Source organism: Narcine bancroftii, chromosome 12 (assembly GCF_036971445.1).
Source record: "Narcine bancroftii isolate sNarBan1 chromosome 12, sNarBan1.hap1, whole genome shotgun sequence".
Taxonomy (NCBI): domain Eukaryota; kingdom Metazoa; phylum Chordata; class Chondrichthyes; order Torpediniformes; family Narcinidae; genus Narcine; species Narcine bancroftii.
The window spans coordinates 30,988,089-31,001,234 of NC_091480.1; the positions used below are offsets into that span (position 1 = coordinate 30,988,089).

General features: G+C 41.8%; 1 protein-coding gene across 8 annotated transcripts in view; it reads right to left on the reverse strand.

Annotated features, from left to right (window-relative positions):
- Positions 1–13,146, reverse strand: part of ift70 (intraflagellar transport 70) — an 80,508-nt gene that overhangs the window by 47,871 nt on the left and 19,491 nt on the right. For 7 of the 8 annotated variants that reach the window (XR_011347525.1, XR_011347524.1, XM_069906785.1 and 4 more), the window contains exons 9-11: positions 4,569–4,721; positions 3,136–3,201; positions 1,162–1,215 (exon numbers count right to left, since the gene is read on the reverse strand). Coding sequence is in view for 6 of the 8 variants with exons in the window: in XM_069906785.1 (XP_069762886.1) it covers positions 1,162–1,215; positions 3,136–3,201; positions 4,569–4,721 (273 nt within the window). In the remaining 2 variants the exon portion in view is untranslated. The remainder of the gene's footprint in view (positions 1–1,161; positions 1,216–3,135; positions 3,202–4,568; positions 4,722–13,146) is intronic. The other variant, XM_069906790.1, reaches the window with a different exon arrangement.

Here is a 13,146-nt window from a genome sequence, read left to right on the forward strand (position 1 = left end):
ACATTACTTGAAACACCATCAAATGAAAAGTTATTAATTCTAGTGATCCATTTCACCTCCATTTTGTATTCCTGTATTATTTCTGCAGAAGCTTTAAACCATAGAATATTGCAACATAGAAAAAGGCACTTCAGCCCCTCTAATTTGTGCTAGTCCCATTGACCTGCACCCAGATCATATCTGCATATATCTCTCCCATCCACATAACTGTCCAAATTTTTCTTAAATGTTAAAATTGAGCCCACATTCACCTCTCCAGCTGACAGCTCGTTCCATACTCCCAACTGTGAGAAGTTGCCCCTAATATTGCTCCTAAACGCCTCCCTTTTCACCCTTATTATTTTAAGATTAAAACCTAACCTTTTCACCCTTATGATCTTGTGATTGTGATCATTACCCATATCATCTGGTTTGTATCTTACCTAACATTAATGCATTTACTATACTGTAGCTATACCCATCTCTCCTCACTCTCTATGCTCCAGGTAATAAACTTCTAACCTTTCCCTGTAATTCAGTTCCTCACATCCGAGCAACATCCTTGTGAATCTTCTCTTTATTCTTTCAATTTTATTGACATTTTTCCTGTAGTTGGGTGATCAAAACTGCACACAATACTCCAAATTTGGCCTCACCAATGTCTTAGACTAACATCCCAACTCCTATACCCAATACTTTGATTTATGAAGGCCAATGTGCCAAAAGCTCTTTTTTTGACTCTATCTATCTGTGACACCACTCTGAAATTATATATTTGTATTCCCAGATCCCTCTATTCTACCACACTCCTCAGTGCCCTACCATTTACTGTTTATGTCCTACCTTAGTTTATCCTTCCAAAATGCAACATCTCACACTTGTCTGCATTAAATTCCATCTGCATTTATCAGATAATTTTTCCAGTTGGTCCAGTTCTCTCTGCAAGCTTTGAAAGCCTTCCTCGCAAGCCACTACATCTCCAGCACCTTAAATAGTGGACATCCAGTTGGCAGGCATTTCAGAAAACAAATAATCAGGTCTATTATCCCAGTGCTATCCTTGTACAACTGATTATATTTAAAGATGCCTTGATGAATGAGAATGTTAGGTTAAGAATAATTCAAGTTTTAGAATTAAAGAGAGCACTTAAAACCATTAAAGGTTAAAAAAAAAACCTCTTACCTCTTCTGGTGCCGTCTGACAGGTAATCATGGCATCCAGGAACTTGAACAAGTACTAAACAATTAAAAAAATATAGACATCCTTGAAAAGATGTAATATAGTTATTCTTTCCATTTTATATCAAAGCTAAGTTTAAAACATGGTGAAGAACTTGTGTTAAATATTTTACTATTTTGGCTTTAAGCTGGCATTTCAGAGGCTTCCATAAACCAAATCTGGTCAAGATGAATATGATAAACCGTAAAGGGAACCTGGGTGACGGATCACATAAGTAACCTCATCTTCCCTCAGATCATCTACTGCTGGAACCCTTAACTGGATTGTCCAGTAGTTAATTTTGAACATACTGTAGTTAGTTGCATGGATTAAAACTTTCTTGCCAATCCAAATAAATTTGGTTAATTTCAATCATTAAAAAGGATTCCGCTTAATCAATGCACAACCACAGTCATCATGTGGGTGCCATAGGATAAAGGCAAGGTCCCTTCATTCTATACCTGAAGTTGATTCACCAGAGCAGATTAAAAGCTTGCAACTGAGCAAGAAGGCAGATCTATTCATTGCTCACTCCACATCCAGGGCACATTCCATCAATCCTTCCCAGAAAGTAGGTTGATAGACTGGTGAAACCCTACTGAATTGTATTAAGAGTGGCAACACAGGGCTGCAATTGAAACTGCATTGGTAGCTGCAATATCAGATATCAGGTGATAGCTGCAGATGTGTTGTTGGAACGAATTAATCTTTCCACACTGAAGATGGGCCCTAAATTCATCTGCACCAAGCTCTTTTGCTACGGGTACTGGAATTCTCTATGCTGCTCAGCTTTGCTGGCAATCTTGCTTTCCAAACATTTGGCTATAGGCAAATGTCTTTTTCTGCTGCCGAGCACATCTCAGTGCTCCTTGTAGTAATTATATTGTGCCACCTCCTGTGAGTTTGCAGATGCACGATACTTTTCTTTTACCCTTGCTTCTGCGCACTTGAATTCAATATTCAATATCTCAGCACATGCAAACCATTTCTATGCCTTGGCCGAGAAAGGATAGACTGCACTAAATTCTTACAAATGGAGGTAAGGTTAACTAATAGTAGGCTGGACATTCACAAGAGGATTTGTAGTTCTTGCAGAACAATACTCTAGTTCACTGAATTCGTCATTTCAATTTCTTTAACTGGTAATCCAGAAGTTTGAACCGTGGACAGGGAAATGAAGAAACAAAGCACAGTAAATCCCCCAGTATTTTACAATGCCAGATAAATGAATTTTCTAGTTGTTTGAGATTGCGTGTATTGGAGAACTGACCACTAGGGGGAACCAATTTTAAACTTTTGTATTTTTTTACCATTTATTTTCCGCAACTTTTTTGCTGGTTGCCTGAGGTTGCTGGGTGTTTGAATTCGGGATAGCGGGAATTTTACTGCAGATGCTTCTATGATTCACTCTCAGCTTACAAGTCAAAATAGAGGGTGGGATAAATGAGAATTTATCCAATGGAAGGCTTGTTATTCCTTCATTTACAGCTCTATCGATTCAGTGGTCACAGTCCTTTTCCATAATGGTCTTCACCATCATACTCTCTGGGGTTAAAGAAACATCCTTGACTATCCCGTCTTTGGCAGAGATAATATAGGTTAAAAAAAGGTTTAAAAAAAGGTAAAGGTTCCATTATTGTCATATATTACATTTAGAATGCAACATATAGGAAATTCTTTGACCTTTTCTACGCACAAGGCAAACAACAATCTTGTCATATAGGGTGTGAAATCTTTTACAATAGTCCATTCTCTTTTCTACAAATCCATGATTGCATGGATTATATGGATACATAAATTTTTTTAAGCACTAAAATTTTACATTAAAATGCTGCAACTTTACATTATACATTACAACTACATTTGTATCAAGCATTTTCTGTAGGTACAAGTTAATATATTGTCTCTTTGTAAACTTCATATACTTTGTAATCTTACCGACGTGAGAATCTTATACGTAAGAAGAGGATTTTCAGCCAAAACATCAGCAGCCAAGTCAAAATACTGAAAAAAGCAAAGCAATATAGTTCTCCCACTAAAATATTATTTAACATTTCTGTGCTACATGTACATAATCTTAGCAAATTCTTCAATACTTCTCATGTTAAAATTATGAAATTCAAAATTCATAGCCAATATAAATTTTAAAATCATATACTTTTATATGAAAACAAACACAACTTGCACATTCATACTAAAAGCATCACTTCACAGCAATATTAATACGTTGAGAAATTATTAATGGACACACCTGCATACCTTTCACGTCAAATTATGCATATTCTCATATATCTTTCAACTACCATCTAGTGTGGCAGATCAGATCCAGAACAATATATTTGTTAAAGACACAGGAGACTCCTGCACTGTCTGCCTCCCCTGCCGTTGGCCACCCATCTGCTTCAATCTTTGGGGGGTAACCACCTCCCTAAAACTCCTATCCTTCCAAAATTTCACCAATCTTGCCACTTTCACCAATCTGTGCAATCTGAGAGGAGTAGCAGACATAGTTGCCAGGGATATTTGTCTGCTCCCTGATCTCCACATTACACAGGAGGGGCTATTCCCACTCCTGAACACCCTTGCAGATGGAAATGGAGGGTGTAAATGTTTAGGGTGCTGCATTTGATTGTTATTGGACCAGCTTGAATAGGTAAGTGCATCATGTTCTCACTTGGAGACACCAGAGACTGCAAATGCTAGAATTTAATGATAGGCGCAATGCAACAGAGGAATTCAGTGGGTCAAGCAACTTCAGTAGCAGAAATGGAGTGGTTGATTTTTCAAGCCAAAACTCTATCAAGATTTGTGAAATGTTGAAGAGAAGCAAGAGTAAAGAGGAAAAGGTGGGAGGGGTCAGATAGGTGCCATATGCGGGATTAGTGAACCAGGTAGAGGTGAAATGTGACAGAAGCAGAAGATTAGCAGGTGCCAGGTAAAGGCAAGAGGAACAACGGGGTCAAGTGGAGGAAGACGAGCCGTGCAGAGTAGAGTAGGTGGTTAGAAGACAGTTTGTTAGTGCTGGAATCTTATAAGAGGCATGAATGGTGAGACCAAAAGGTGAAGGGAGGGAGGGAAGAGGAAGATCAGAGGGGTACAAACAAGAGGGGACTCATGACCTGAAATTAGAAAATTCTCTGTTTATCCTACTGTGTTGTTGACTTTTCCTTTGCTTCGATGATGGTGGTCTGACTTTTCCTTTGCAGATAGTGGGATGATTAATTGGGCCAATAAAATACTTTCTACTCTTGCACAATCTTTGTTTCCAAATTTTATAACAAAGCAATGCTATGTCTGGTAATAAACTGAAGTTGTGTAAATCAGAAATACTTATTTTCAAAAGGTGATTTAAAACCTGCATGTAAACACACTTCATATTTGCAGTACAAAAGAAGCAAGTTCCCAAAGGTTTCTGGTGGAAAAGGGTTCTGTTGGAGTAAGAATTGTAGTTTTTCAAAACCCTCAGTTGGCTTGGAGTCCATGTTCATCAGGGCTTGGTTATGAAGAGTCACTGGGTCAAGTTCCTATAAAGAAAGTACAGTATGTAGTACACACCTGGTTATCCTTACTCAAACACAAGTGACAAATTTCTAACCAAAAAGCTTAGTTTTCATGTTTCTTCTATTTTAGAATAAATTAAAACATTCTAGTATTATCATCTTCAATAGCTCGAGAGGTTGCCAATTTAACTTTCTCCATGCCTTGATAGCTTTCTCATTCCCATCCTCTGAAGCTGCATCCTTGGGCCTGTATGTATCATCATCCTCCTGTACGGTATTCTGTGATGCTGACTCCTTTCTATTTCCAGGCATTACACACCATTCTACCTCTTCCAAATGCAGCCATTGTACGATGTTCAGCTGATCTCCTGACCCATATATTGCAAATAAATAGCACATTTTCCTGGCAGTCAAATCTCTTTTGTGCTTCCAAAATAAAATTTATTTTTGACAGCTCCAGAGATCACGTTCCAGTTCCACATATGACAGTATTATCAAGGGAAAGTTGACGGAGAGGATGAAAAAAATGGGAAAGAAACAGATTTGGGAAACATCAGAAAGAATAAAATTATTATACGAAAATATCAAGTGAAATAATTTATTCTGCTAGATTAGAGTTAAGGAAGTAAAAGGCTTGAGAGCAGCAGAGTACCAATGGTGAAGTGAGAAAATGATGGTTTAGAGCAGGAGAACTAGATAATTGCAAGCAAGGGTTGCAGTAGCAGAACAAGAACTGTGTTGATGCAAAAAGATCAACAGAAGGTAAAAATTTAAGAGAGAACAAACTGATTCACATAAGAAGAAAGGGAGAAATACAGTAAAATCCCCATTATCTGGCACTCAATCAACTGGAAACTCAAATAACCTGCAAAAACATCACAAACAAACAAGAAAACAAATAAATGAATAAATAGCTGTGGTTGGTGTGCTGTGTAGCGAACAAAAAAAAAACCACACAGAAGTTGAGAGTGAATTGAACTAACCAACTGATTTTACTGGAACTCTCTGAGAGCTTATCAGCATGACCCCCACGATCCTTTGCGGACCCCCTTCCCACTGAGACTATAGTGACGTCAGCAAGTGCAAGTCCAAGACCCGGTTCACTTGCAGATCAGTGCAGCCGCTACATGACACCTCCCCTCCCCCCCCCCGTCCCAGAATTGTGTACTCTGAGATACAAGAGAGGTGATGTTGCTACTTTGCCGACCACGGGTCCGACAGCTTGGTGAAGGCAAAAGTGAGGGGCTTGTGATTGATGAAGACCATGAAATCCCATCCTTTGAGGTGCCTAGTCCACACTTCGTTACACAGTTTGTATGTTTGGGAGGCCAACCTCTCTGCTGTGGGGCTGGTTGGTCAAGGTCAAAGTTTGCCAGTTTGAGGTGGTCGACCGTGAATGTTTCCTGACTACCCCCAATGTTTTGTAACACCTTGTATGGACCCTTGTATGGGTGCTGAGGGGGCATCTAGTGCGCACTTCTCCTTATGAAGACTTATTTGCAGTCTTTGAGATCCATCAGGACATAGGACAGAGCTGGACCATGGCATGAGGTTTGAATGGAGACCAGGGTGCCCACTTTCTCGTGAAGTCGCATTAGCCAGCACCATAGGTGTTTTCCTCTTTGCCACGAGCTGCAGGTACAAACTCTCCCAGGAGTGTCAGTGGGGCCCCATAAACAAGCTCAGTGGAGGATGTGGCCAAATCCTCCTCTGGCATTGAGCAGATGCCAATGACCACCCAAGACAGCTCGTCCACCCAATCTGGACTTCAGACCACGCCATGAGAGCCGACTTCAAATGCCAATGGAACCTTTCCACTAGGCCATTAGACTGTGGGTGGTAGGCTGTGGTGTGATGTAACTGGGTCCCTAGGAACTGTGCTAGTGCTGCCCATAGGCCGGACATGAACTGTGCCCTCCATCCGATGTGATATTGGAAGAAAGGCTAAAAAGGGGTATCCAAATGGCAATGAGTGCCCTGGCACAGGATGTCGTGAAAGTGTCTGAGAGCAGGACAGCTTTTACCCATCTAGTGAACAGGTACGTGGCGCTTCTGGAAACCGGCAGCAGCCTGACGATTTCCACGTGGAGGAGCTTTCACGTGCCTCTGCTTCTTGGATGTCCGACAGTGCAGGCAAGTTCTGGCCTGTTTACGCAGGCCATGCCATCAGAATCAGTCTGCGACCAGTTGTTGTCACCCAGATGGATGGGTGGGCCAATCCAAATAGCACGTCGAAGACACAACACCTTCATGTGGCAGGAATGATGGGCCAAGTTCAGCTGATGGACACGTCACAGAGAAATGTGGCTTCAGGTGGCTCGAAATGCTCATCTTCCAGCTGTAGCCCTGAGACAGCAGTGTGGTAGGCCGGTATCTCGCCATCCTGCCGCTGGGCTGTTGCAAGCACTGTCTAGTCAATTCCGGGGGCAGGGAGTGGACAGACAGGACTGGCGTATAGGAGAGAGCATCAGCTATGAGGTTGTTCTTGCCAAAAATGTGCTTAATAGCCATCGTGTGGTCTGAGATATAAGAGAGATGATGGTGCTGCCTTGCTGACCACAGGTCCGACACCGTGGCAAAAGCAAAAGTGAGTGGTTTGTGATCAGTGAAGACTGTGAAATTCCGTCGTTCAAGGAAATAGCAGAAATTGCATACGGCGAGGTAGCGGGCTAGCAACTCCCTGTCAAATACACTAAACTTCTGTTCCGTGGGTTATTGGTAACTGTTGAAGAAAGAAAGTGGTGTCAAATGTCCATCGATCAGCTGCTCCACAACACCGCCGATGTTGGATGTGTTGACTGTGAGGGGGACAGGCACATCAACATGAGGATGCACTAGAAAGGTGGCATTGGCCAGAGCATCTTTGGCCTGGTCGAAAACTGCCGTAGACTCCGCATCCCAGCTGAGTTCTTTGGTCTGACTGGACAGCAGCTTGAAAAGAGGTTACATGATCTTGGTAGTTGACGGCAGGAACCAATGGAAGAAGTTGACCATCCCAATGAACTCCTGCAAACCTTTGACCGTAGTTGGCTTGGTGAACTTACGAATGGCCTCAACATTTGAAGGAAAAGGGACTGCTTCTTGTTGATTGATGGGGTGCCCAAGGAAATCAATGACCATCAGGCTGAAATGACTTTTCGCTGGGTTGATGGCAAGGCTGTAATTGCTCAGTCGCTGGCAGAGCAAATGCAGATGCTGGTGATGATAAAAACGAAATCCAGGCTGTGCCCCACTGAATCCAGGAATCTCTGGAAAGTCTGCAATGCGTTTTTGAGGCTGAATGGCATGAAGAGGAACTTGAAAAGGCCGAACAGAGTGAGGGCCATCTTGTGGACGTTGCTGGGGTGCATGGGGATCTGATGGTACTCCTGGATCAGGTCTATTTTTGAGATGATCCTCGCTCCATGTAGATTGGCCATGAAGACCTGGATGCAGGGAACCGGGTACCGGTCAGCTGTCATGGCGTCATTAAGCCGGTGGTAGTCCCCACAAGGTCTCCATCCCCCCAGAAGACCGGCACCATTTGTAGAGGAGAGGCCCATGGCTGTCCAAGCACCGAGCGATTCCCATCTCCTCCATTTTCCTGAATTCTTCCATGGCAAGCTGCAGCTTGTCGGAAGAAAGCCTGCATGCCTGTGTATGTAGCAGCAGTCCCTGCATGGGGATGTGGTGCTGGATGCCATGTTTCAGGACCACGGTGGAGAACTGTAGCATTATAATGGCCGGGAATCCTGCCAGGATTCTGGCAAACTCGTTGCCCGATAAGGTTACTGAGGTGAGGTGAGGTGAAGGTCTGGAAGGTCCTGGAATTGACCAGACAGCACCCTTTCAGGTCCATCAGAAGGCAGTGGGCTTGAAGGAAGTCTGCACCCAGTTGGGACTGAGTCACATCAGTCAAAGTAAAGGTCCAGGTAAAGGCAGGAGCTGAACTCGAGCAGGATGGTCTAAACCCTGATTGTACATATGCTGCTATTGACAGCTGTGAGGGATGGTCCTGACTTCCTGGCATGTGTGCCTCGGTTTGAGAGGTGCAAGATGCTGACCTCTGCCATGTATCCATGGGGAAACACCGCCCTAAGTGCCGGTCCCATAGATAAAGTAGGCTGTCTCTGCAGCTAACCTTCATAGCCATCAGTGATGGCCAGCCCTGGAGTTTCCCAGATGGAAGCAAGGTGGATGGCAGCAGTGGGCTCCAGAACCCTATTTCTGATGGTACAAACACCACTCTTCTGAGTTTGAGTCTCCACCTGCTGCAACGGTTGCCGGCCTCCTTGGTGGAGTGGGAGATAGACGAGTTGCTGGGTGTGACGCATAAACTAGGTTGGCATGCCACAGGACATCCTCAGGGGCTGCTAATCTGTGTGGGACACTGAAGTCGTCGTCCACAAGGAGTAGGTGGATGCCTTCCAGCTTCTGTTCGAGAAATATCTGCTCGAACAGTAAGCAGGGCCTGTGGCCTTCCATTAATGTCAGCATATCATTCATAAGGGTGGACAGTGTGCGGTTGCCCAGGCCGTCCATGTGGAACGAGCATGCTGCTCGCTCACGGCGGGAAAGGCCGAAGGAGCAGATAGTGAGCACCTTAATTGCCTCATACCTGTCGGTGGCTGGAAGCTGATATAAGAAGTCGATGATTTGTCTGGCAGTCTCCTGGTTGAGCGAACTGACCACTTAGTAATATCTTAATGGAGTCTGTGGTGATCTGCCTGACCTGAAACTGGGGTTCAGCCTGTTCAAACTAGACTAGTGGCTGTGAGGTCCAAAAGGTCGGCAGCTTCAGCGAAACTGCATTCTGTGCGCTTGTGTGGTTCATGGTGGGGTCCAAAATGCTGTTTTGAAATGTTGGGGTCGCCACTGTGGTCAGTGCGCTGTGCAGCGAATGAAAGAATAAAAAACACAGAAGCTGTGACTAAGATGAACCAACCAAATGATTTTATTGGAACTCTCTGAGAGCTTATCAGCACAGCCCCCATGATCCTTTATGGCCCTCCCCACTGGGATCATTGTGACATCAGCAAGTGTGAGCCTGCACCTCCGTGATCCGGTTCGCTCGCGGATCAGTGCAGGCCGCTACATAAGAGTAAATAAAGTTTTAAATACAAGTTTATAATTGTAAAAGTTATAAACAAAACTTATCTTCAAAGAAATAAAATGGATGTTAATATACAAAATTTATTATTGTTATTATATTTTGATACTTTAGATGGTCATTCTGCTTGGGTGGAAATGAAATTGGTTAGCTATATTAGCAGTCTGAGGCTCTTCCTTACCTTTATCGAAATTAACAGATAATCTAATTATGAGATTAATCTAATTAAGGATATGAGCACAATTTAGAAGATTTTTTTGGTCTTCTTAATATTTCCATATCCAGCCCTATTATTAACAATCATCTTTTTCAGCCTTCTATATTGGATGCAGGTTTTAGAGAATGGGTTGGACTGGGTATAATTATAAAAGTAAATGTTCTCTGAAGCAACATACAACATCTTGGAAGCACCCTAGTCGTTGCTCGCCCACAGAAGCTATTTGAATAAAGTTTCAATGAAGTTTTGCTTGAATAAAACGGCAATGCCCAGGATGAAGCTGCTTGCCACTGGGGCGACTCTCCCAAAGTGTCTCCCTATCCCTGCCAAGGAAGAGTCTCTATCTTTATTAGTATTAGGTATATTAGTAAGGCTTTATCTGTAACCTTTGGGAGGGGGTTAATTAAGTCAGCGGTATGGTTAATGAGTAGCTGACACAACACTGTACAGCACCTGACACTGGGTTAGAATTTAAATTTAAATGCTGTAAGTTATGGGAAATATTTGATTAAAATAAATTTTTTACATAATTAGAGATGGCAATACTGATTTTTTTTCAAATTACTTTAATTTTTCACTTTTTTTGTCCTTTAAATTGTGTATATTTAATGCAGGTGTATAGTTAGGCAATCTAAAAGTGAGTCTCAGTCAATCGAAAAATTTGCATTTCTGGAATCTGTGGTCCCCATATGTGCCAGATAATGGAGATTTTATTGTAAATGGAAATATGATTGTGACTTTCTCCCATTTTTCAGTTCATTTTATTTGTGTGGGACTGTCCCTTTAAGAGAACAGATTTAACAAAAGCCTGCAGGTTTTAGAAAACTACTGTGAACTAGCAGCAGGCTTCAAAGACAGCATGTTCTGACAGTTGACACATTTGCAGAGAGAAGTCCTGGAGAAGCCAGTGGCAGAGACCAAATGACCAGCTTATTGAAAAGACAAGTGAATCATTTGCTCTGACCATTTTAAGAAGGCAGCACAAGAGAAAAGAGTTCTATAACCTCCTTTACGGGATTGAGAAACCCACTTAGTCTCATAGAGTGGTTATAGACAAACTGTCAGATTTCCTCCTGTTAGTATAGAGGGATGAGAAGGCCACTTCAACTGTCCCACGAGAAGGGATCTAATTGCAGAAGAAATACCACACTCTACTTCTACTGACCCACGAGAAAGGATCTAATTGCAGAAGAAATACTCCGCTTGGATGGTGACCAGAGTGAGAGTCACTTGAGTTCCACAAAAAGGATTCTGGAAGATTTGTGAGCATCAGTGACTTTATGTCCTCCCCAATGCCAAAGAAGGAGTGTTTTGATTGGCATTCATCCAAAAAGGACATTTCTCTGAAAGTACCTCAACAAGGGTTTCATGAGTTGATCAACATTCTGTGACCTCAATCTCTTTCACCCACTTCATGAACTGCTCATTTCACCTACGTGTCTGATCCATCTAAAGCCTGTCTGTCACATTCACCTCAGACCTGCATATCTCAATCATCTGAAACCGGCCTGTCGCATAAATTTCAAGCCCACGTGTCATCACAGAATTTCCAAAAGTGAACTTTGAACTGCCTCCTGAGACTTGAGCTGTATTCCACACACACCAACATATATTCGTGCATGGTTAGAGTTTAGGTTAGGTAAGTGCAGATAAATTTAGTTGAGATAAATGTGAATAAATTATATGAGGTATTATATCATTGTTAATTAATAGTTAAAAGCATTATTTTAAATATAACACTGAGCTATATATTTCTTAAAATCGCTGTTCTCTGGTATGAAACAATGATAATTCAAAAGTTCTTCACTTTACAAGAGCTATAAGGGTTATGTATTATGTACTAATAGTGCCTTGCTAAGATTTTTCACGTTAATTATTTTGCAACATCTCCAATACCTATCTGTATTATGTTATCAACGTAACAGCCATTAAAAAGTCAAAAAAAAATTAAAAATGGAATAACATGGCAGTAAAAGGCACACAGTTTGCATCTACTCTGGCTTGGACCCTATGACAAACCCACCATCAGACAGGGAAGCCATTCAAATCATACTGTACCATCTCCTATTGAATTCATTCCCACCCTCTGATCTAGCATCCCACATTCATTTTCCTAACCACAAGATTAAGGCAAACAGGTCAAATCTAGTCTGCCCAAGAATGTCATCTGTTTGCCATGGCATTTCCATGGCCAATAGATGGCATTTATCCTGCTAACTGTGAACAAATTTGGCACTTGGAAACATGCACATCGAAAGGTTGTACGCCTGGACCTATTGCAGATTTCAGCTGGTAAGTCTGTCAGTACATTCCTTCACAGAATTCTGCATGGAGCTCAAAGACAGAGCGTAAAATGACCGAAATTCCACATCTGTGGAATCTGCACATGGAACCTGTGCAAGATTACACACAAAACAGGATTTGCAAGCTCATTTATTTCAAGGTAGATCTTATAGCTTTGTCTAAGAAAGGAAAAGTAAGCAAGATAAATTTTATTTAATTATTTGCATTTCCCATAACTTCTGTAATTGTTTATAAATGGTTTAAATTACTTTTTTTTTGGTGAAGCGACTTCTTCATTTTTAAAAATGTTTGAATTTAAAGTTTTGGAATATTTTATGTTTCATTCTCAATAAACTTTGAAAGCTCTTGGATGGCAGGCTTAGTCAGAAACGTGTCAAATATTTCACAGCAAACCTATGGGCATGGATTTGCCCTGTCAAATCTTCCTAAGCAGTTTTATGGATGAGGTTTATTCTGGCTTACACATGTGACTTTTGTCTTTCTTAGATGCAAGGCCTTGCCTACAACATCCTAGGTATTAATGGCCAGCAAGTATGGCCTTCTGGATCTGAACTGTGCCATGGGAAATCCAACCAGTGTGTACCATTAATGGATTCAAAATGGGCCAAAAACTCTCTTTTCATTCAGCCATAATCAGAAGCCCCAACTGGATTGGACCTTTACCTGTTTGAGAAAAAAAGGGAGAAAATCCTTTGCCCTAACATCCCTGGAATGTCTCCTCTGAACTGTGGCCTGTCATGAAAATACCCAAGGAGATCCAAGTGTTTTAAGAATTACAAAGTCATTGTTATATTTTCAAAATGCAATAGTTATTTTGAGCCCATTGTAAATCTGTTCAA